The 23,159-nt window shown below is 56.7% G+C and overlaps 1 protein-coding gene across 7 annotated transcripts in view; it reads left to right on the forward strand.

Moving 5' to 3' along the window:
- PTPRF (protein tyrosine phosphatase receptor type F) overlaps positions 1-19,426 on the forward strand; it is an 88,053-nt gene extending 68,627 nt beyond the window's left edge. For 4 of the 7 annotated variants that reach the window (XM_042996865.1, XM_042996867.1, XM_042996866.1 and 1 more), the window contains 19 exons: positions 8-586; positions 1,225-1,322; positions 1,528-1,781; positions 1,873-1,966; positions 2,556-2,771; positions 3,089-3,243; positions 5,916-6,031; positions 10,579-10,676; positions 13,524-13,647; positions 13,817-13,992; positions 14,716-14,835; positions 15,117-15,271; positions 15,353-15,638; positions 15,719-15,897; positions 16,117-16,243; positions 16,454-16,579; positions 16,857-17,011; positions 17,103-17,238; positions 17,667-19,426. In XM_042996865.1, coding sequence (XP_042852799.1) covers positions 8-586; positions 1,225-1,322; positions 1,528-1,781; positions 1,873-1,966; positions 2,556-2,771; positions 3,089-3,243; positions 5,916-6,031; positions 10,579-10,676; positions 13,524-13,647; positions 13,817-13,992; positions 14,716-14,835; positions 15,117-15,271; positions 15,353-15,638; positions 15,719-15,897; positions 16,117-16,243; positions 16,454-16,579; positions 16,857-17,011; positions 17,103-17,238; positions 17,667-17,735 — 3,263 coding nt within the window. In that variant the 3' untranslated portion in view covers positions 17,736-19,426. Of the gene's footprint in view, positions 1-7; positions 587-1,224; positions 1,323-1,527; positions 1,782-1,872; positions 1,967-2,555; positions 2,772-3,088; positions 3,244-5,915; positions 6,032-9,745; positions 9,779-10,578; positions 10,677-13,523; positions 13,648-13,816; positions 13,993-14,715; positions 14,836-15,116; positions 15,272-15,352; positions 15,639-15,718; positions 15,898-16,116; positions 16,244-16,453; positions 16,580-16,856; positions 17,012-17,102; positions 17,239-17,666 lie in introns of all 7 variants that reach the window. The other 3 variants (XM_042996869.1, XM_042996870.1, XM_042996871.1) reach the window with 2 other exon arrangements.
- Positions 19,427-23,159: the final 3,733 nt, after the last annotated feature.

Below are 23,159 nucleotides of genomic sequence, written 5' to 3' on the forward strand. Positions count from 1 at the left end.
TGTTCAGTCCCAGGCCGGCCCACCATGATGGTCAGCGCCACGGCCATGAACACCGCCCTGCTGCAATGGCACCCTCCCAAGGAGCTGCCTGGCGAACTGCTGGGCTACCGACTGCGGTACCGCCGTGCCGACGAGGCAGAGCCCACTATCATGGATTTTGGCAAAGATGACCAGCACTTTACAGTCATCGGCCTGCACAAGGGGGCCACCTACATTTTCTGGCTTGCTGCCAAGAACCGGGCTGGCCCCGGAGAGGAATTCGAGAAGGAGATCACCACTCCTGAGGATGCACCCAGCGGCTTCCCCCAAAACCTGCGTGTGGTAGGGCTGACCACCTCTACCACGGAGCTGACCTGGGACCCCCCAGTGCTGGCGGAGAGGAACGGGCGCATCACCAACTACTCCGTGGTGTACCGTGACATCAACAGCCAGCAGGAGCTACAAAACATCACTGCTGACACCCACCTGGTACTGTCCGGCCTCAAGCCGGATACCACTTATGACATCAAGGTCCGCGCTCGTACCAGCAAAGGCGCCGGCCCACTCAGCCCCAGCATCCAGTCCCGGACCATGCCCGTGGAGCAAGGTGTGTGCCGCGGGCATGTGGCTGCGCCTGGGGAACTCTGGCTGCTCTCCTTGACCCACTGACCTCTGGCGACTGTGATCCACCAGCCTCTGCTGTGTGACCCTCCAATCTCTCATGACCATGACCACTAACCTCTAGCGAACAGGCACCACATTCTCAGTGTGCGACCCCTGACCTCTGCTCTCCTTGACCTACTGACCTCTGCTGTGTGACTCCAATCTTTCGTGACCTTGACCCACTGATCTCTTGACTGCATCACCATCCTTGGGTGTGGGACACTGATCACTTGGGGCCATGACCCACTGACTTCTAGTGAGCATGCTCCACCGTGCTCTGGCGTGGGGTCACGTGCTTCTCATGACTGAATCCCACTGACATCTGGTCACTGACCAGCACCTCTGGAGATCCTGACCACGGGTCCTGTGGCATCTGCCCAGCTCAGTCCTCCCTGTGAAGAGGAGTCTGGGCTGAGAGCCGAGCTATGGGATTTGAAGCTGGCTCGGAGTGGGGTACCTGGCCTCCGCAGCCATTCCGGACCCTCAGCCCTGGCCAGCATCTCTTCCTGGCAGGGAACCCTTCGCCCCAGCCCCCGGTTACACAGCCACGGCTGACTCCCCGCCCTTCCTTGTGTTCCACAGTGTTCGCCAAGAACTTCCGTGTGGCGGCTGCTATGAAAACTTCTGTGCTGCTCAGCTGGGAGGTCCCTGATTCCTACAAGTCCACGGTACCCTTCAAGGTGGGTGAGGGCTACTGCCAGCCAAGCCCGGCACACTTGCCGGCCTGCCCCAGGGCGTCACGCCAGTCCCAGGTGTGGGCGTCTGTGGCGCGGTTTCCCGGTCAGGTGGATGCACACTCTGTGCCCTGTAGGCCCACAGTGGGGGGTGGGGGGTGGGGGGTGGGGGGGCTCACCCCAGCGCACTGCCTGTCCCTTTCCCCCACAGATTCTGTACAACGGGCAGAGTGTGGAGGTGGACGGGCACTCCATGCGGAAGCTGATCGCAGACCTGCAGCCGAACACGGAGTACTCATTTGTGCTGATGAACCGCGGCAGCAGCGCGGGGGGCCTGCAGCACCTCGTGTCCATCCGCACGGCCCCGGACCTCCTGCCGCACAAGCCACTGCCTGCCTCCGCCTACATAGAGGACGGTCGCTTCACCCTCTCCATGCCCCACGTGCAGGACAGCACCCTCATCAGGTGTGCAGATGAGGCCATGGGTGGGGGCGGGGCAGGACTGGCGACGGGCGCGTGGGTGACGACAGGCCTGATTCCCGCTCTGCCCGCCTAGGTGGTTCTACATCGTGGTGGTACCCATCGACCGTGTGGGCGGGAGCATGCTGGCCCCGAGATGGAGCACACCCGAGGAGCTAGAGCTGGACGAGGTGCCTGCGATGGGACGGGGCACTGGCAATGACAGCCCCATTGCTCTGCTTGGCTGTGGCCCCAGTTTCTCCCCCAAATTGGACTCACTCTCTGGCTGCTCTGCCTGGAAGCCTGGTCCTCTCTGGGACTCTGAAGCAGCCCCCTGGGAGTTTCCCAGGAAACTGGAAGGCTTGCAGAGACTCCCTAGAGGGATTTGCTGAGGATCCCTCAGGACAGGAAGAAGCAGAGACCCCTGTACGGGTCTAGAAGTTCCTGAGCCCTGTAGACTTGGGGCAGTCCCGAGAGGCTAGAGTAGAGCCCTCGGCATGTTGGGAATCCCTTGTCCTCACAGAGGTGTGGAGCCAGCCCTCTCTGGTTAGAGTGAGGGGCAGGTTACCCAGAGGGCCTCTCCTCACTGGGTTGGCAGGGTAGAGTGGCATTGTGCCCGTGTGTGGCATTATTCCGTGAGGGCAGTGGGCCAGGCCGGGCCCAGGCCTGTTATGTGGACGGTGAGCCTCAGTCTCAGTCCCAGGAGAAGATGTCTGAGGCCACAGGCCCAGGGGCACGTGGTCTGAGGTCCGGCGTGACTCCTGTGCTCTGCTCTGTCAGCTTCTGGAGGCCATCGAGCAGGGGAGTGAGGAACGGCGACGTCGGCGACAGGCAGAGCGGCTGAAGCCGTACGTGGCTGCTCAGGTGGACGTGCTCCCTGAGACCTTCACCCTGGGGGACAAGAAGAGCTACCGGGGCTTCTACAACCGGCCCCTGTCTCCGGACCTGAGCTATCAGTGCTTTGTGCTCGCCTCCCTGAAGGAACCCATGGACCAGGTCTGCCTGAGCCGCCTGGGCTCTCAGTACCCCGAGACTAGACTAGTCTCAAACACCATGAGATCCCAGCCCTAGGGCTGCCCCAGAGACCCCAGACCTGCACTAGGGGATCTCAAAAGATGTCAGCCCCTAGGACCCAGAAGGCCAGACGTAATCTAGCCCTAGGGACTCGGTCAGCTGGCCAGGCTCAGGTCGGCCTGTTTGGCTACAGCCCAGCATAGCCCAGCCCCAGAGCCCTTTCTCCAAGTTTGGTGGGCAGAGGGTGGGGGACCTCACACTGAACTCACCGCCCATGCTGTTCCTCCACTGGGCCACAGAAGCGCTATGCCTCCAGCCCCTACTCCGATGAGATCGTGGTCCAGGTGACACCAGCCCAGCAGCAGGAGGAGCCTGAGATGCTGTGGGTGACAGGCCCCGTCCTGGCAGTCATCCTCATCATCCTCATTGTCATCGCCATCCTCCTGTTCAAGAGGTGAGTGCTGCACCCAGCACCCCAGGAGACAGCCACCTGCCCCTGGACTCTCAGGTCCTTCCCGGCATGGTTCGCGCAGGTACAGGGCAGCCACAGCGGCCTGCACCCGGCCCCTGGGCTCAGTGGGAGCCCACAAGAGCAGAAGCAGTGTGTGTGCACACGCGTGTATGTTAGCCTAGGTGTGACGAGGAGCCACAGCTTCACAGAGGGCTGGTTCACCTGCATCCCTGGGCACGTGTGTCCATCTGTCTCTCTGTTTCGGTGGGTGTGAACATGTCTGTCTTTAAGCTTCAGGACACCGCCCTCTCCTGGTCTCCTACCTTCAGCACTTCCTCTGACGCCATTCCTAGATGACTCCCCAGCCTGGCTCTCCCGCTTAGGCCTAGAGAGGTCCAGGCCCAGCTGCGGGCCCATGTACCCACAGACATTCATTTGGCACACATTTATTGAACACCTGCTGTAACCACGGCATCCCCAGTAGTCCCAGACTCAGCGTGTCTTGAACCTTCCCCTTAACCTTCTTCCCCTGCAGTCCCTACCACGAGGGACTAGTTGGCAGTCAGAAACCTGGGGGCCAGCCTCAGCCCTCCTCTTCCCTCAGTCCACCTGGTCTCCTGGGAGTTCTGTCCTAAAGATGGCTACATCTCCTCCTCCACTCCCAGTAGGCTCCTCACAAGACGGTGCATGTCCAGGCACAGCTGGGGACCTGGTAAACGGTGTTCCTCAGTGCTCTCTCTCAGCTAGTAGTAGCCACCTGCTCTTAGAGCCTCCCCTCCTACCCATCCCCCTGCCAACCTGAAAGGTACTTCCAAAGCTTCGTCACCCTCAGTTTAAAACTTTTTAGTGGCTCCTGAAGTAAAGCATGAGCTCTCTAACCTGACAGACAAACGCCTGGCTAACCAGTCTGGTCCCATTCCCAACATTGTCACGGAACTGATGCAGTTCGCTTGGCTGGCCGGGGCTGTGCCCCCTCCATTCTGCAGCTTTCCCACTCGTGCCCATCAGGCTGCTGTCATTGCATCCTTCAAGACTCCCTTCCAGGGGCTCTCAGTTGAGAGAGTTTGCCACTCTTGATCGTGGGGTTGTGAGTTTAAGCCCCATGTTGAGCATAGAGCTTACTTTAAAAAAAAAAAAAAAAAAGACTCCCTTCCCGGCTCTGGTGCCCACAAGGCTGTCCCAGGTCCCTACTTCTGCCCCAGTGATGCTTCATTGGGCACATCACTAGGCCTGTGTTTCAGCAACCACCACACTGCTGAGCCCATAAGGCTCGTTCACGAACGTTTGTCAGTGAGCACACATCGGTTTGTATGTCTGAACACGTCTCCACATAGGAGTTCCTGTGCTCTGTGTCCCATCTCTCCCCTGTCCCTGACCTGGTCCGAGGGCCTCCTTCCTGAAGAGTTCATTCCTTCCTCCCAGGGTGAATAGGGACAGGCTTTCCTGGTCCAGGGCATGGAGACTAGTGGGGGGTGGACCCTGAGGAGTGTCCTTTCCATCCCGTCTGGGTCCTGGTGTCTGTTAGGAGAGCCAACCCCCTGCCTGTGAAGGCCGTATAGGTGCCGTAAACAGGTCCCTCAGCATCTCCCCATGTCGTGAGAGGGCCTGAGTGCTTGGTGGAAACAATGACCGTTCCTCTCTTCTGTCCTTGCCTGTCTTTCGGGACCTAGTAAACAAGAAAGGTAGGACTCGTTCCTTCTCTCTTCACACGCCTCCCCATTCACTCCTTATCCCTGTGCACATTTTGGGCCCAGCAGGGAGGGGCGGTGCTTTGACCGGAAGCCTCCTGGCCTATGCTTGTCTGGTCGGCTCAGCAGGCTCTGGGGTGGGCTCTGTCACTGTCTCGACTTGTACGCTGCACAGGGGATGCCCCTTCCCCAGGGCACAAGCATAGTGCAGACTTTAGTGCTTCCCCGGAGTGCACAGACTGACTCCGAGCTCACCAGAGCCTTCTACCAGCAACCAGTTCTCTAAGATTACCTGAGTGCTGCAGGAGACCTATGTGCAGAGAGCACTGGCTACAGGGCAGGGGGACGTGTGTGTTTCTACACACTCGTTCACACTTATGCAAACACCCGCGTGCACATAGCGGGAGCAGCCCCTGGATGCTTGTCAGCAGCTAGACCCCGTGGTCTGTCTCTGACCCTGTCCCTGTAGACGGGGGAACTGAGGCCGATGAGGGAGGACTCCGCCCAGCTAGGGTGACGCCTTCCCCGTCCTTCCCCTGCTGCTCTGGACATTTACCCTGATACCGAGAGACAGACATCCGGGGCCCAGCTCTCTGTGATGTTTGTGTATCATACGTGTTGTTTGCATGTTTACTCCTGGTGGCTCCTGCTGCCTCAGCTGTGGTGGCCTTGGGGACAGCAGCCACTGCCCAGTGGTGACCTCCCCCCTCTTGGAAGGTGCCACCAGCCTTTGCAACCCCTTTCCCCCTCGCTGCACTGGCCCTCTGTCCACTCTCCAGTCCTTCTGTGTCCCCACCCGCCCCACCCTGTGTTCTCCATGTTAAAGCTGCTCTGCCACTGGCTCCCTTGCGCTCAGAGACCCCAGGGTGGGGCAGTGGGAGGGACCAAGCCGGACACACAGGGGCTCTGCCACAGCCAACCATGCCGTCCATCTCTGTCCTCCACCTGGACCTCAAGTTCTCACCAGTCATCCTTCTGCCTCTTCAGGAAGAGGACCCACTCGCCATCGTCCAAGGACGAGCAGTCTATCGGGCTGAAGGACTCCCTGCTGGCCCACTCCTCAGATCCCGTGGAGATGCGACGGCTCAACTACCAGACGCCAGGTAGGGCGGCTCCTCCAGCCCACCTGCCCCCCAGCCCGGGCCTGCAGGTGCTGGAGTCTCTACCAAGAGACTCTAGCCTCATGCCCCCATTTCCTATCCCTGTTTCTTCTTTCTGCCCCTCTTCTTGAACCCATTCACTTCACTGAAGTGACAGAAGCTTCTATATCCAACAGCTACTCGGGCCCTGCCTTACCTTGGGTCAGGCCTCCAAATATAGGCTAAGGATCCTCACATAGCCCACATCCCAGCCACAAGGTGGCCAGCCTCTGCACCTGCACTTTGTCTCCTCTGCCCCAAAGAGGGGTGTGTTGGTAGGAAATGCCCCATCAGTCATTTGGGGTAGGATAGGGTACCTAGATTTACGGTGTGAGCACAGGGACCCCACATAGGGCTTCATATCTGCCTTCCTTCTCCAGCCACTTACGCATGGCTCTCTTGTCTCCTCTTTCTAAGGTGTCACTCCCTCCCTGTGCCCCAGTAGATGCAGCTCAGACCCCTCCCCTAGAAGCTTCCCAACCTGCCCCAGCCCCCGCATAGGCCTGGGGGTCTCCCCTGGCTCCCAGAACCTCTCTGATTCTTCCACTATGACTCCTCTTACACTGGGCTAGAATTGCCTCAATGACAATCCAAGCTCTGTGGGACCATGAACTGTGTCTTGTTCATTGTCATCCCTTGTACTGTGCACACAGTGGTCTCTAATTGGGTACCTGTAAAATGGACACACAGACAACTGAGTTGAGTGAGTGAACTAACATACATACAGGGCTTGTGTATATGTGAGCTAGTTAAATCGGTGCATATTAACGTACTGCAAAACTTAATGGCTTGAAACAATAATTATGTGTTACCCCTCATAGTTTTTGTGAATTAGAAATTCAGATAAGAGTATAGCAGGAACAGCTTGTCTCTATTCCAGAATGTCTGGGCCCTCACCTGGAAAACTTGGAGTCTGAGAGCTAGAATCATTTAAAGCAAAGGTCAGCAAATAAATAAATAAAAACTTTAAAAAGGTGGGGGGCGGGGAATGGTGCGCCTGGGTGACTCAGTCAGTTAAGCGTCTGCCTTCAGCTCAGGTCATGATCTCACGGTTTGTGGGTTTGAGCCCCACATCGGGCTCTCTGCTGTCGACGCAGAGCCCACTTCAGATCCTCTGTTCCCCTTTCTCTCTGCTCCTCCCCTGCTCGTGCTCACACTGTCTCTCTCTCAAAATAAATAAATACAAACTTAAAGCAAAGGTTAGCAAACTTTGGCCCATGACCAAATATGGTCCATTACCTGTTTTTGCAAATAAAGTTTTATTGGAACACAGCCACACTCATTCATTTATGAATTATGTATGGCTACGTTCACGCTACAAAGGTAAAGTTAAGTAGCATCTACCATACATCCACAAAGCCAAGAATATTTACTGTCTGGCTTTTATGGAAAAGTTTCCTGTCCTCTGAATTCTGAAGACTCAGTGTTGGTGCGAGAGTCAGCCATGAGCCCACCTGGGGTTGTCATCTGTGACGACCACACGCGGCCTCTTTCTGTGGCCTGGGCTCCCTCAACACCATGGTGACTGAGTTCCAAAGTCCTGCGTCCTGAGAGCAAGTGAACCGGGTGGCCTAGTGGGCTGTTGTGACCCAGCAGAATCATATCTGTGAGGAATCCATGCTCCAGGATGCCAGGGGGCCTGCAGGGCAGAGAAGCCCCCTCTGAGAGGGTTTGCTGAGCCATGTGGGCGTGAGTCAAGCAAATGGGAGGGAGCTCCCTTCGTTGGAAATAGTCCTGCGGAGTCAGCATACGGACACTGGGTGTCCTGCCTCATTGGAGTTGAGGTATTGAAAGCCCACGGATGAGACTGGAGGGTACGCAGAGGTCTATCACAAAGGAACCTGAGCGCCAGGCTCAGGGGTTTGGACTGCATCAGGAGAGCACCAGGGAGGCATTAGACGTTTTCAGCAGGGGAGCGACAGAGTCAGAACTGTGATTTGGAAATCTCGCTCTGGCTGCTGTGCGGAAGACAGATTGGAGGAGAGAAATGGGGAGCCTGGAAGGCCCCGGGAGTAAGTGAAAGGTGCATGAGGAGGGTGGCTGTGGGGGTGGAGGGCAGTCTTAGGAAGCGTGAAGTAGGTGGCAGGGCTCGGGCTTATGGCTGAACAATGAGGAGGGGGTTCCGGGTGGCAACTGGGCCTGTGGGTCTGGACCTCCACACCCCTGTCCGCCTGAAACCACGGACGTGGGAGGAGGTGCCAAGCGGCCTGCAGTGACCAAAGCCGGAGAACGGAAGGGGGGGGCAGCCAGTAGGAGGTGAAATGTTGAGAAACGATGAATGAAGAGTAGCCAGGGAGATTAAGAAGGAGCAGCCAAGGAGGCAGGGTATGGGAAGAGTGGAGTGTCCCTGAAGCCAAGGCCGGGGATGGCTGTGCACCCAGGAGGACCACTGGCTTTGGCAGTTGGGACTGTGGAGAGAGAGAGCATGGTGGCCGAGTCCTGGGGGCAGAAGCATCTCGGTTGGTTGAGGAGCAGTGAGTGGGGAGTGAGCAGGTGGAGAGACCCCTTCCAGAGGCCAGGGTGTGACGGATAGGATGGACAGGACCACAGCAGGAGAGGAGAGAGGTGTGGCTTGAAGAGGGATTTTTCTTTTAACCGATATGGAAATTGCTTACCGGTGATGATCCATCGATGCAGGGGTAAAGGGTAAGGGTGCTCAGCTGTGGGACAAGAACCCAGAAGCTGGCTTCAGGCCCCTGGCCCAAGTGGGAGGGGTGTGACGTAGCCCAGGGGAGCAGTGTGGCCATGCCTCCCTGCGTTCAGGTCAGCAGAGGACAGGAGGCGGGTGAAGCCGGGGTTCTAGGCTGGTGGGCTCGGTTTTCTCCACAATGAGAAGAAAGTGGTCAGAACAGCAGGGAAGGCATGGCCTGGGTGTGGGCACTGAGCAGATATGCCCAGGAGGACTGCTGAGCAGCTAGGAGCCCAGGGCCCTGATCCTGAGTCACTGTGGCTGCAGAGATCTGGGAGGAAAGGAGGGATAAAGACGAAGTGTGTAGATGTGGTAAAGGCCAAGTGCAGAGGATGAGGGCGTTCAGAAGGGACTGTGGAATGGGGCCGGCCATGAGCCCCCAGAGATGCAGAGCTCAAGGAAATGGGGCTGCCAGTGGGGAGAGGCATCTCTGTGGACACGGTGGTCCCCAGAGTGTTGAGAGAACCAGGAATCAGAAGGGACAGAGGGACCAGGGGCATGGCAAGTTTTCTTAGTGTTTTTTGTTTTTTTTACTTGAGTGAACTTTTTTTTTACTCCTATAATTTAGTCTTTATTCTGAAAAGTTTTCATACCCACAGAATATATAGTTGTTTCCTGCACCTCCTCGTGCAGACTTACCCTGTCATTTCTGGCCATACATGCCTCCTCTCTCAGTACGAAAGCAGCATGCTCCCCTTTCGCCTCCCCATCTGAAAATAGCCAAGGTCAGGTTTTGATACCAGTGGGGATGAGGGTTGGTTGGATAGGATTCAGTCTTAAAAAGGGGCCCCCAAGGCTGTCCAGACCCCCGGGTGTTGGGAGCGCTCCGCTCTGGGTGGGAGATGGGTCTGTGTCCCCGGGAGGCAGCAGGGGCCCGTGGTGGGGCTTGCCCACCCCCCTCAGCCCCTCCACGTGTCCCCTGTAACCAGAGAAGGTCGATGGGCTCTCTTCTCGTGCCCCGCTATCTTTTGTGTTTTCTTTCTCTGCAGGTTCCAGTGTCCCCAGTTGCCCGAATATCTCAAGTTAGTTTTCCAAGTTCCGGGGGCTACTCTGGCTTCTGTGTGTTTCCTTCAACTTTCTCTCACCCCGTCGCCTCCACCGTCCTTCCTTAGATTCTTTCCCTTCTCTCCTCTCTTCTTCTCCCCTTCTCCACCTCTCTCCCCAGCTCCCTCCAGTCCTGTCTTCCCTACCTCTGGCCCCGGCCCTGTCTCTCTGCCTCTGTAGCCTCCAGTCCCAGTCTGACCCCCTTCTGGGTGCCTCTCCTGTCTCCACATCTCCCTCCTCATCTCTGCCTCTCTCTCTAGATTCTTCTGGGTCATTCTGCCATGTCTCTGTACTTTGCGTCCACTCCATCCACACGCTCAGTGTGGAGACGATGATGTCACCCAGTCTCCCACAGTGACTGGCGCCAGTGAGGGGCAGGAGGGCTGTGCACAAGCCGGGCCTGTGGGGCAGGTGTGCGGCTGCGCCACCCCCCAACCTGGGCTTCCAGCCCCAGCCCAGGAGGAAGGATGCCTGGCATCCCTGAGAACCCGCCGGGCAAGGCCCTGGTGCCCCCACTCAGCGCCGTGTCCCGCACACATGCCCTGCGCACATGCCCACACATGCTCTCAGCACACACACTCCCCTCTGTCCTCTCCCACCTTCTGGCCGCCGTGTGCTCCACCATCCTGTCGCCGCATGTGCTGCCGTCTCCATGCCACCAGTGCCGAGTGCTCCATGGTCACACATGTTCACGTGTGCACATACATGGATTGGGGCTGTCTCCACCACCCCGCACAGGCCTCACGCTGACTCTGCCTTTATGTGCCTCCGCCCCCAGGTATGCGAGACCACCCGCCCATCCCCATCACTGACCTGGCAGACAACATTGAGCGCCTCAAAGCCAACGATGGCCTCAAGTTCTCCCAGGAGTATGAGGTGAGACGTCCGTACCCCCTGCCATGTGCCTGCTCCAGGCCTAGCCCCGTGCCAGCTCCTGCCCTGCCTCGGGCCCCAGCTGTGGGTGGGCGGCTCCAGGCTTCCCCAGAGTACAGATTGGAGGGATCAGCAGTGGCAAGTAGGGAATTCAGCTCTTCGGGTGCCAGGCCTGGCTGAGGCCCTTTTAAGCACCCTAAGTCTGGACACTCAGACACGTGCCCACATGCTAACAGAAGCAGAGGGCCGCGCGCACACACACACACACACACACACACACACGTAGTAATAGCTCATTTATCAAGAGGTTACCTCAGGCCAGACCAGACTGGGCAATTTTCATGTGCCCTCTCATCCTGTCTTCCTCGAAGTATGAAATGGTACCGTTATTATCCCATCTTACAGATGAGGAAGCTGAAGCGCAGAGAAGGGAAGTGACTTGCCTGAGGTCAAGTAGCTGATGTGTAGTGGAGCCGGCAGTCAGACCCAGGCCTGCCTGACAGCCTGTGTCCTGCTCACGCACACCCTCACGTGTGTTCTCAGAGCCGCACAGGTCACAGAGTGGACAGTTGGGTGACTCGAGGCTCGCCGCTCAGGCTGCACAAACCTTCCTGCTCACAGCCCTCCACATACTCTGTTCACTCTGGTTCACTCTGTTCGCTCCTAGCTGCTGGGGCCCCGACTTCAGCTTCTGGGGTCTGAGGGCTTCCAGGCAGCCCAGCTGGTCGGGGGCTGGGGGAAGGATTTGCTAGAGAAGGAGACGATAAAGGAGAGCCTCCCCTCCTCTAAGGAGCACAGACAGAGGTGTCGTTCTGCCTCGTCGGGTCCTGTCCCGCTGTTGCCCCTGCTCCTAGCACAGGCCTGGCCCAGGACTCACCCTCGATCAATGATGAATGGATAGGTGATTGATGGGCTGGCTCAGCCCAGCCGGCAAGTCTGCTCCCTCTAGTCAGACGTCCGCCCTCGGCTATGCGTGGTACCCTGGGGTCCCAGGATTCCCCTTCTGAGGGCTGTGGGCCAGGTTTCCACAGAGGAAATTGAGCTTGGCAGGCAAATTGATGAACGTGTCTGCTGCGAGGAGAGCATACCGCCTCTACCTGTAGAGCACCCACTGCAGCCTGCTTTGCGATAAGTCCCTGCTGCAAAGGTACCAAGATTGATGAATCATGCTCCCTGTTCTTGACCTGGCCAGGAGGGCCTTCCATAGTCTCTGCCCACACTCATCCAGTCCCGTGTCCCACACCGGCCCTTCCTTGCCACGAGACTCTGCATCTCACTGTCTAGGCTCACGGTGTTCCCCCTCGCGCCTTCTGCCCACTTCTCGAGTGTGAGCTTTCCCTCCTCCTCCAGGAAGCCTTCTCTGCCTGCCTAGGCCTGCTGTGGGCTTTCCCTCAGCCCAAATCCCATAGCCCTGTCACCTTTGTCGGTCAGTCAGTCCGTCAGTCATCACGCGCTGTCGAGCGCTTACCCATGCTGAATACTGGGAACATGGATACAAATGCCTCAGGCAGCTCAACCGGTGGGGGAGACAAGCTCAGACAGACAGTCAACATTGAATAGGACAGTATACCCTAGTATTAAATATGACAGAATGTGCAGAGAAAGTAGGCTGACGGCACCGAGGCAGGCTGAGGGGTGGGGTGGGCAAGAATGTCTCAAAGAAACAGTGCCTGCTGTCGTGTGGAGAGTAGTAGGCTGGCGCCAAAACATGGCGGGCATCGTGGGCTCTGCTGGGAACTTTGGATCGTATCCTTCTGTAAAAGGGGGATAATAATAGAGCCTGCTTCATAGGAGGCTTACGTGAGGGAATACATGCAAAGTGCTTAGAACAGTGCCAGGCACACGGTGAGTTCTCACGGAGACTCAGCTGTTACGGTCATTATCATCTGTGGGGATTTGGAGCCGTGGAAGGCATTGGAGCAGGAAATGGATAATCAGATCTGCATTTTCTGAGGATTGTTCTGGCTCCAGGACAGAGTAAGTCAGAGTGGGGCAGAAGCAAAGAGGGAAATACCCGAGTCTAGGCTGCAGTGGCCTGGCTGAGGCCAGTGGCAGCAGGTGGAGGAGAGCCACGGGGGCGGGGTAGCACAAGGGCACAGTGACTGAGGGGACGGGCACGGAGGGGTTTTTGAGGATGGCTTGAGGGTTCTGGCCAGGGTTTGGGGGTAAAGGGGTGAAGGTGCCTTTGACCGAGATGGTGTTCCAGTGGCAGAGCCGGGCATAGAGGGAAGCTGATGAGCTCCGCTTGGCAAGGGTTGAGATGGCAGGGCCTGGGGGACCCCCAGGTGGCTGCTGACCACTCACTTCAGCTCGGGAGCTCGGGGAGCCCAGGCTGCAGCCAGGGTAGTGGGCAGCTCCAGATTGTGCGTGCAAGATCCCACGGGCAAAGGAGGGCCCCCCGCAAGGTTTCAGAGTGCAAAGGCCTGGGAGTGAACCCCGAGGAGCACTGTGCCCTGCCTGCAGGAAGGAGAGCTGGACAGGGTGGTGCAGCAGGTGCCCAGAGGCCCCAACGATGTCGGGGACTGCATGGCTGGCTACCATTGCTCTCTCTTGGTCTGTACTCATTTCATTAGTTGGGTGCAGGGCTCGAGGGACATTCCTCTGCCTCTGCCCCACCCCGACCACTCTACCAGGCAAGGGGATTTGGTGCCATGGTCAGAAGGGCCTCTGTTCATCACCTACCTGACAGGTGGTGTGGGAGCCTCTGAGCTCCACAGCTGGGGGCACGGAGCTGGTTGTGGCCTAGGAGCAAAAGCAGCATGTGGCCACCACCTGGCAGTCTGGGTCTTGGGGGCAGTAGGGAGACCTCAGCTCTTACCCTGCTCTACCTGCCTCCTCCACTTCCTACAGTCCATTGACCCTGGACAGCAGTTCACATGGGAGAATTCAAACCTGGAGGTGAACAAGCCCAAGAACCGCTACGCAAATGTCATCGCCTACGACCACTCACGGGTCATCCTTACCTCCATCGATGGTGAGCCAAGGGCAGCGCCCCCTCCCATCCCCTTGCTCTCCTCCTTGCTGGCTGGGGTGACATTCCATCCTGTACGAGAGGCCCGTGAGTCCCAGGGGTGCACCAGGGGATGGTGGGCTGGACGGGGGGCTCTGGGATAATGCTCTCCCATGTCCCTTCGTGCCCATAGGTGTCCCAGGGAGTGACTATATCAACGCCAACTACATCGATGGCTACCGCAAACAGAATGCCTACATTGCCACACAGGGCCCACTGCCTGAGACCATGGGCGATTTCTGGCGGATGGTGTGGGAACAGCGCACGGCCACTGTGGTCATGATGACACGGCTGGAGGAGAAGTCCCGGGTAGGACGGTGCAGGGGCCTGCCAGGAGGTGGGGTGGGAAACACCCAGCCACCAGGTGACTTCAGGCACCTTTTTCTGTCTCTGTCCGAAGTTCCTCAAGGAACGCACCAAGTGCTGTTGTCTTCTCGGAGTGTTCCCACGTTCCCTAGCTGCTGGGTATTCCTGGGGTATGGCGTGTTCCCTAGTCACCAGCAGGTTCCTAGGATATTAACATGTTGTACCAGATGCTGTCATTTTCCAAGAATGTTAATATGTTCCCCAGTTGCTAGCATGTTCCCGAGATGTTCACATGTTCCCCAGATGCTGGAGTGTTCCTGGGGCATTAACACATCTCCTAAGTTAATTAGTGCAAAGAGCTGCTGTTATCTGCTTTTGCACTGCAAAGCATTGACTGGAACGTAAAATTTACAGAGCTTGAAAACGGCGCATAAACCTTATGGGTAAATTTGGCAGAAAATGTGCCTGGTGTGATCTGGTCATGAATAAATAATTTTCAATTACGGCCCTCATTCTCCCAGCTCGGGTAGGGATGGCATTGTAGCACGAGAACCTGATACGGTTTGGTGAGAGGGTGGCACAATAGATCTGAGAGGTCAGGGCGGGGGGGCCTTGCAGCCAAGTAAGCTAGACCTCCCACCCTTCTTTGCCCCTGGGGCCCCTGCCAGTCTGAGCCTTTGGGCAACTCTGAGCACCCTTGCACCTGCCCCACTTGTCCCCCCGTAGGTGAAGTGCGACCAGTACTGGCCAGCCCGGGGCACCGAGACCTACGGCCTCATTCAGGTGTCCCTGCTGGACACAGTGGAGCTGGCCACATACACCGTACGCACCTTTGCACTCCACAAGGTATGGCCCTGCCCTGGTACTCGTTCCCCACCCGGGCCCTACCAGACAGCAGCGTGAGCTAAGCGTGCTGGGGACGGGCGAGCGGGAACTCAGTGCTGGAAGCCGGGGCTTAGAGGTGTGCGAGTGCCCCATGACAGCCAAGGCTGTGGGTGGGATGAATGGAAAGAGCGCCTCGAGCTCCTTCACTCCGCCCCGCATGGCTTCTGAGTCCGGTGAGAGCAGCAGGTCTGGCCTCAGCATACTCCCCCTGTGACATCACCTGCCCCCACTTTTCTCCCCAGAGTGGCTCCAGTGAGAAGCGGGAGCTGCGTCAGTTCCAATTCATGGCCTGGCCAGACCACGGGGTTCCCGAGTACCCGACCCCCATCCTGGCCTTCCTGCGGCGGGTCAAGGCCTGCAACCCACTCGATGCAGGGCCCATGGTGGTGCACTGCAGGTGAGGGGGTAGAGTGCCACCAGAGGGGTGGGGTGGGAGGTGGGGTGGACCTCTGCCCCAAGCCGAGCCCGTGTCCTGCAGCGCGGGCGTGGGCCGCACGGGCTGCTTCATCGTTATCGATGCCATGCTGGAGCGGATGAAGCATGAGAAGACGGTCGACATCTATGGCCATGTGACATGCATGCGATCGCAGCGGAACTATATGGTGCAGACAGAGGACCAGTATGTGTTCATCCACGAGGCGCTGCTGGAAGCCGCCACGTGCGGACACACGGAGGTGCCTGCCCGCAGCCTGTATGCCCACATCCAGAAGCTGGGCCAAGTGCCTCCCGGGGAGAGTGTGACCGCTATGGAGCTCGAGTTCAAGGTGGGCGCAGGGGCCTGGACTGGGTCATGGGGATGATCTCCCCAGAAGGCCAGGCCTGACCAGCCCCTTCCTCTGTCTAGTTGCTGGCCAGCTCCAAGGCCCACACATCCCGCTTCATTAGCGCCAACCTCCCCTGCAACAAGTTCAAGAACCGCCTGGTGAACATCATGCCCTATGAATTGACCCGCGTGTGTCTGCAGCCCATCCGTGGTGTGGAAGGCTCTGACTACATCAATGCCAGCTTCTTGGATGGCTATAGGTCAGCATGCCCGTGACTGCACACCATGCCCCACGGGTGCGCAGGCCTGCAGCTGGCTAGCTGGAGGCCCAGCAGAGTAGGGCCAGGCCAGAAGATCAGAGTGGGCTTCCTGGAGGAGGGGTAGTCAATCTGGGCAGGGCTTCAAGGGACTAGACAGTCTGAGGGAGACTTCGAGGGGCGGCAGCCCCTCCGGCATGTCCGGTCTTGTGTCCACTGCAGACAGCAGAAGGCCTACATCGCCACGCAGGGGCCTCTGGCAGAGAGCACCGAGGACTTCTGGCGCATGTTATGGGAGCACAACTCCACCATCATCGTCATGCTGACGAGGCTTCGGGAGATGGGCAGGGTGAGCCCACCACCCTACCCCCACCCCAGGGCCCTTGCCATGCCTGGGAGCACGCCGGCCACGTCTTCACCCCTCCCTCCTTTCACACTCAGGCCCTCGGACCCCTTCCTCACCACCTGAGGTGCCCTACCTCAGAGTTCTCTGAAACCCGGGGCTCTCCTCCCTGACCCCTCCCTGCCTGATCATGGGGGCTGGGTCCTTTGTCCACAGGAGAAATGCCACCAGTATTGGCCAGCAGAGCGCTCTGCTCGCTACCAGTACTTTGTTGTTGACCCAATGGCTGAGTACAACATGCCCCAGTATATCCTGCGTGAGTTCAAGGTCACGGATGCCCGGGTAAGTGTGGAGAGGGGAGCGTGTACCTTTGCGTGAAAGCATGTCTACGACATTTCCCGAGCACACGTGGGGTGGTGGCTGCCTGCATGGCGCCCTGGCTCAGGCTGCAGGAGTCTGAGGCGAGGGCGCAGGTGTGTGTGAATGCATTTCCCAGGGTGGCTTCAGGTATCGTAATTTCACGGGTACACACCCTGTGTCATTGTCCTGCCCGCCTGGCCTGGTGGGGCTGCAGCGTGGGGAACAAGCGACGTACTTGTTCCCTACCCGCCTCTCCCAGGATGGGCAGTCGAGGACGATCCGGCAGTTCCAGTTCACAGACTGGCCCGAGCAGGGCGTGCCCAAGACGGGTGAGGGCTTCATTGACTTCATCGGGCAGGTGCACAAGACCAAGGAGCAGTTCGGGCAGGACGGGCCCATCACGGTGCATTGCAGGTCGGGCTGACCCCGTGGAGGGCTGGGGGAGGGGGGCGGTGACTGTGGGCCTGGTGGGCAGGATCCCTGATCCAGTGCTGTCCCTGAGCAGTGCCGGTGTGGGCCGCACTGGGGTGTTCATCACTCTGAGCATCGTCCTGGAGCGGATGCGCTATGAGGGCGTGGTCGACATGTTCCAGACCGTGAAGACCCTACGCACACAGCGCCCGGCCATGGTGCAGACAGAGGTAGGCGGGCCCACTGGCCGGTGCACAGGCCAGGCTCCTCACATGTACACGCCGCCAGCATTTACCGTTACCTGCTCGGCCTGAGGTGCCGGAGTAGGATGAGTGGAACCCGCTTCTCATTCAGCAGCTCTGCACTGAGCACTAGCAGAGTGCCGGGTTTCCGGCGAGGGTTGGACCAGAGTCCTTATGGAGTGCACGCTCTAGGAGCAGATAAACTTGATGGAGGTGGCTGTGGGGGCTGGGGGAGCAGGTAAGTATGGGGCACCAGGGGAGAAAGATGAGCCTTCGGAGGCTCCTCCAGGCTCTCTGGACACGGCTTGGGGCAGATGTCTGTGTCTAGCACCTGCTTGTGGCCCACCAGCTACAGTGTGAGTGCCCTTGGCAGCATGTCGGGAGTCTCCACTCATACCAGTCCCCTGTTCCGGCAGGACCAGTACCAGCTGTGCTATCGTGCGGCCCTGGAGTACCTTGGCAGCTTTGACCACTATGCAACGTAACTACCGCTCCCCTCTCCTCCGCCGCCCCTGCCTGGGGCTCCGGAGGGGACTCAGCTCCTCTGAGCCATACCGACCATCGTCTAGCCCTCCTGCACGGATGCTGTTGCTGGCAGAGCACAGCCCACTGGGCTCACAGCGTTTCAGGAACATTGCCACACCAAATGGAGAGCCCAGACCACCCCTGGGCGAGTGGGTGGGCCGGCAGGCAGGTGCCGTGGCCTGTCTCTGTCCACCAGGCCCGCCCGGAGCCTGCTTCGAGCTCTCTGTTCCGCTGCCGCCGCGTTTCTCATGCTTCTTTTCATGGGGTGGGGATGGAGACAAAGTCTCCTTTTTTATACGTTAAGTGGGGTAGACTGAGGGATTCTAGCCTCTTCCCTCTGATTTTCCTTTTGCAAATCCTTAACTGCAGAATGGGCCGCTGTGGGGGTTGGGGTTCAGTTTGTTTTCTTTTTTGAGTTCGTTTTGGATCTTCTTTCTGTATGAGTCTTGCTGCTGAAGGACAGAACATGCCTTCCTCTGCGTGGAGCTGGGGCCACCGGCCTAAGTGCGGGCCCAGCCGTGGGCCTGGGAGGCATCACCGGTCCAGCTGCTCTTCCGGCCGTTCAGACAAGATCCTGTTTCAGCCAAATGCAGGGAAACACAATTCTTTTTTTGAGTTTTGTTTTGTTTTTCCTTCAGAGCCTTATTTTAGGCCCCACAGACAGTGGTGGGCGGGGAGGAGATAGGAAACACTCATCCCCAGTTGTCTATTCCCGTGTGTGTGTGTAACATTCACAGCCCAGAACCACAGACGTGTCTCGGGGAGCCTGGCAAGGCGTTCCTCATCACCATCGTGTTTGCAAAGGTTAAAAAAAAAACACAAAGAAAAAAAAAAAACAAAAAAAATCCAAAAAAAAACCAAAAAAAAAAAAAACCCACCAAGAAAAACACAGAGTCATCCCCCTGGCCTCTGCTTCAAAACCCCAAGAGGGGAGGCAGCTCTGTGTTCCTGGGCTTCCCAGGGGAGCTGCCAGACTGACCTCTGGGCCCACAGAGCCTTGCTTTTGTCCCCAGCATTGCGGGTACGGCGTGGTGTTGGTAAGCTGTGGATCTGGCCATGGGGCCAAGGTGACTGACACAGGTCAGGGTGTGTACCACGCCCCGCACACCTCAGGGCCGAGCAGGGGCACAGCTGGCCCTTCAGGTCCAGGCCAGTGGGCCTGGTAGCACATGTCTGTCCTCAGAGCAGGGCCAGATGATTTCTCTCCCTGGTTTGCAGCTGTTTTCAAAGCCCCTGAGAATCGCTCTTTTCCACTCCTTCAAGATGCCCTCCTAAACCAATGTGGCAAGACTACTGGACTTCTCTCAATGGTACTATACTCGATCCTTATTATCTTGGCTTGCTGAGGGGCAGGGAGAGGGCCTCTTCCTCTGGGCAGCACTATCTAGGTAGGTAAGTGGGGGCGGGGAAGGGTGCATAGCTGTTTTAGCTGAGGGATGTGGAGCACATGTCCCCAGATCTAGCTAGGCTCAGTCAAGATCAACAATCCAGGGTTGGTAATGTTGGATGAAACATTCATTTTTACCTTGTGGATGCTAGTGCTGTAGAGTCCACTGTTGTACACAGTCTGTTTTCTATTTGTTAAGAAAACTACAGCATCATTGCATAATTCTTGATGGTAATAAATTTGAATAATCAGATTTCTTACAAACCGGGCCTCCGTCTCAGCTCTTTCTGGAACCGAAGAGTGGGCTCTGTGAGTTCAATACCTAGGGGTACATTCTGGAGATTTCCTGCTCCTAAGGAGACAGTGAGCTGTCCTGAGTATTTGCGGCAGTCGGGCTCCCAGCGTGGCTGCCCACTTTCAGAAAGGAACATTACAAACCCTGAAAACCAGATGCCAGTGTGTTGTCAAGGGCACCCCACATGGGACCCAGCTCCCCAGGCAGACAGCAGACCCTTTGCCTCTCCTCACCCTCAGGATGTTCTGGGCCATCATGTTTGGGACCCCGGGCCTCCCCTCCCCTTTCCTCTCCTCCTCCCCTGCTGTAAGGAGAGAGATGGCATGTGCCAGTGGAAGCTGGGATGATACAGAAATTGATTAATGAAGACCCTTGTAGTCCTTGCAATGGGGATACTGGACACAGTGTGGCCATTCGACCGCCAGCAACATCTGCTTGTTGAGCCTTGCAACCTTTCCACCAGTGATCAGACTAGACCCACCGAGTAGTCAGGCCGCGGAACTTCCCGTGGCACAGAGAAGAGCAAGACCCAGAACAAATGGGAAAGAAAAGTCAGCAGTGACCGGACTGTTAGTGCCGTGACCAGCCCCACACTAAGGCAGCACCTAACCCTGAGCTGGGGTCAACGAAGGCTTTCTGAAGGTGACGTCGGCTGGATTCTGAGTGTCCCATAGGGCAAGCAGTGGTTACCAAAAAAAAAGTGGGAAAGGCATTTCCAATGAAGAGAGCAACTTGTACAAAGGCTTGGAAACATGAAACCAACAAAAAAGAGAAACCCAAGGCGCACAGCTTGACTGGGGCAGGCAGGACGCGGTGAGAGAGGTAGGCTGGAAACAGCCAGATGGCACAGTGCGAGGCTTGATTTGATTGTGGAAGGGACGTGGTCCCTGGCAGGTGACCGTGCCGCCTCCACCTCGGGCCTCACTGCCATCCAGTGTTGGCAGCTGTCTCCTTGGAGGCTGGGAGTGACCGAGGCTTGGGATTAGGGCTTTTGGCTCCCCAGCACCTATGTCAGTGCCTGGCGTATTTCTACTTGTTTAGAAAAATGATACCATCATTGCATTACAGTCGATGCTATTAAGTTTGAGTAATTAATTACTAACGAAAAGAATGGGCCATTAAACATCTTTGAGTGAGGGACAAATCTCAGATCGTCACTTGAACGAGAGTGTGAGGACTGTGGGACAGACTCTGCACAGAGAATGCTTTAGGACGTGATCACTAAACCTCAGAACAAGCCAGCTGAGCAGACCCTCTTCTCTTGGCCTCACAGAGAAGACTGAGGCTTCCGTGGATTTATTTGTCAAAGACCACAGGGCAAGGAGGCGCCAGAGCTGGGACCCACACCTGATTGTGTCTGCTCCGGGGTGTCTGCCATCACCCCACATCAGCCTCCCCTCCCCTGTCTTGCCCCCCATCACAGTGGGTGGCACCCCACCTACCCAGGTCTGCCTGCCCCCACCAACCCATTCTCAGCACAGCGGCCAGAGTGGCTCTTCCTGTGGGCAGCCGTGACTATGTCACTGTCCAGACCAGACCCTGCCAAACCCTCACGGTCGTCTCCAAAGCTGCAGGACCCAGCCTCTGTGGCCTCCTCTTTCCTCCTTGCCCGTCACCCCCTGCTCTCCAGCTATCACACGGTCTGCTCTGTCAGCTTTGTGCCTGTCTCACCATTCTGCCTTTCTGCTCCATACCTTCTCTCAAGCTATTCTGGAACGTTCTACCCCATGAGCCTAATCCTGCTCATTAGGTCTCCACTGAAATATTTCCTTCAGAATCTGCCCTTAATGTCCTCCATGAGATTAGGTGACCCTGCTGTACAAAGGGAATTTGAATTTTTTCTCACGTAATCCTCAAAAAGCCGTACAGGGTGGGGGTCCTATGAGGCCCATTTTGTAGGTGAGAAAATTAGATCTCGTCCACTCACTCAACACATAACTTTATGAGCATTGGCTGTGTGCTAGTCACACCTGTGACCTAAACAGAGACTTCTGCCCTTGTAGTGTTTATACTCATAGGAGGAAACATGGTGCATATGAAAAATAATAAGCAAATGTATATGTAACTTGTCACTGATAAGTGCCATGGTGGCCGGGCGGGGGGGGAGGGGGTTAAAATAGGAGGGATCAGGCTCCTGATGGGGAAGTGTGGTCAGAGGAACCTTCATTGAAAACATGGGATGTGAAGGAAGACAAAGCTGATGAGGGATTTTGCCCCAACAACGCATGAGCACCTGGCAGAAAGCAGCTAAAGCAAATGCGCTGGGCAGGAATGTGCCTGATTGTGGAGGCTGGTGTGGCCATTACACCCTGAGCCAGGGGTGAGAGAGTAGTGGGAGATGAGGTTAGAAAGGAAATGGGGGGGGGGGGGGCACCTGGGTGGCTGAGTCCAGCTTCTGCTCAGGTCATGATCTCACGTTTGTGGGTTCAAGCCCTGAGTCGGGCTCTGTGCTGACAGCTCAGAGCCTGGAGCCTGCTTCAGATTCTGTGTCTCCCTCTCTCTCTGCCCCTCCCTCACTTGCACTCTCTCTCTCAAAAACAAACATTAAAAAAAAAAAATCTTGTAAAAGAGAGGAAATGGGAACCAGCTCCTAGGCCGTCAGGGAGAACCTTGCAGAAACCCAGGGGTGGTGAGAAGTGGCCAGATACTGCTTTTATCTTGGAGTGGGCACTAAGAGGATTTGCTTATGGGTCAGATAAAGAGTCAAGGTTGACCCCACAGTCTTGGCTTGAATAAATGGAAGGATGAAGTTGTCATTCGTTGAGATCGGGAAGTCTGAACCTAAGTTCAGTTTCTTTGGTTTTTCGGGGCTTTTTGCGGGGGGAGGGGTTTATATGTAATTTATTGTTAAGTTAGCTAACATACAGTGTATACAGTGTGCTCTTGGTTTCAGGGGTAGGTTCCCTTGATTCATCGCTTACGTACCACACCTAGTGCTCATCCCAACAAGTGCGCTCCTCAATGCCCATCACCCATTTTCCCCTCTCCCCACCCATCCCGGACCTAAGTGTTGAATAGCCTACTCGAGGATCCCAACTGGAATGTGGTGGAGTTGACCGCACTCCCGGGTCTGCCTGACTCCAGGGCACTTTCCACACTGCCACCTGCTTACAGCTGGGAACACAGGTGCATTGAGGAAAAAGTATCTGGAAGGAAATACTCCAAGAGTTGTAAGGTTGGGTGATTTTCTTCATAATTTTTCAAATTTTTTGTAAAGAATATTGCTTTAATTTTTTTAAAAGACAAACTTATACAATGAATACTTCTTTGTTTTTAAAAACAAAAGTTGGGGCGCCTGGGTGGCTCAGTCAGTTGGTTCAGGTCACGATCCCAGTGTCGTGGGATCGAGCCCCACATCAGGCTCTACCACACTGTGTGGAATCTGCTTAAGGTTCTCTCTCTTCCCCTCTGCCCCTCTCCCCCTTGCGCTCTCACTCTCTCTCTCAAATAAAGAATAAAATAGGGGCGCCTGGGTGGCTCAGTGGGTTAAGCGTCTGACTTCAGCTCAGGTCTGATCTCATTGTTTGTGAGTTCGAGCCCCACGTCAGGCTCTGAGCTGGCAGCACAGAACCCGCTTCAGATTCTGTGTCTCCCTCTCTCTCTGACCCTCCCCTGCTCACACTCTGTCTCTGTCTCTGTCTCTCTCTCTCTCAAAAATAAACATTAAAAAAAAAATTTTTTAAAGAAGAAAATAAAAAGCAT

This window comes from Panthera tigris, chromosome C1 (assembly GCF_018350195.1).
Source record: "Panthera tigris isolate Pti1 chromosome C1, P.tigris_Pti1_mat1.1, whole genome shotgun sequence".
NCBI lineage: Eukaryota > Metazoa > Chordata > Mammalia > Carnivora > Felidae > Panthera > Panthera tigris.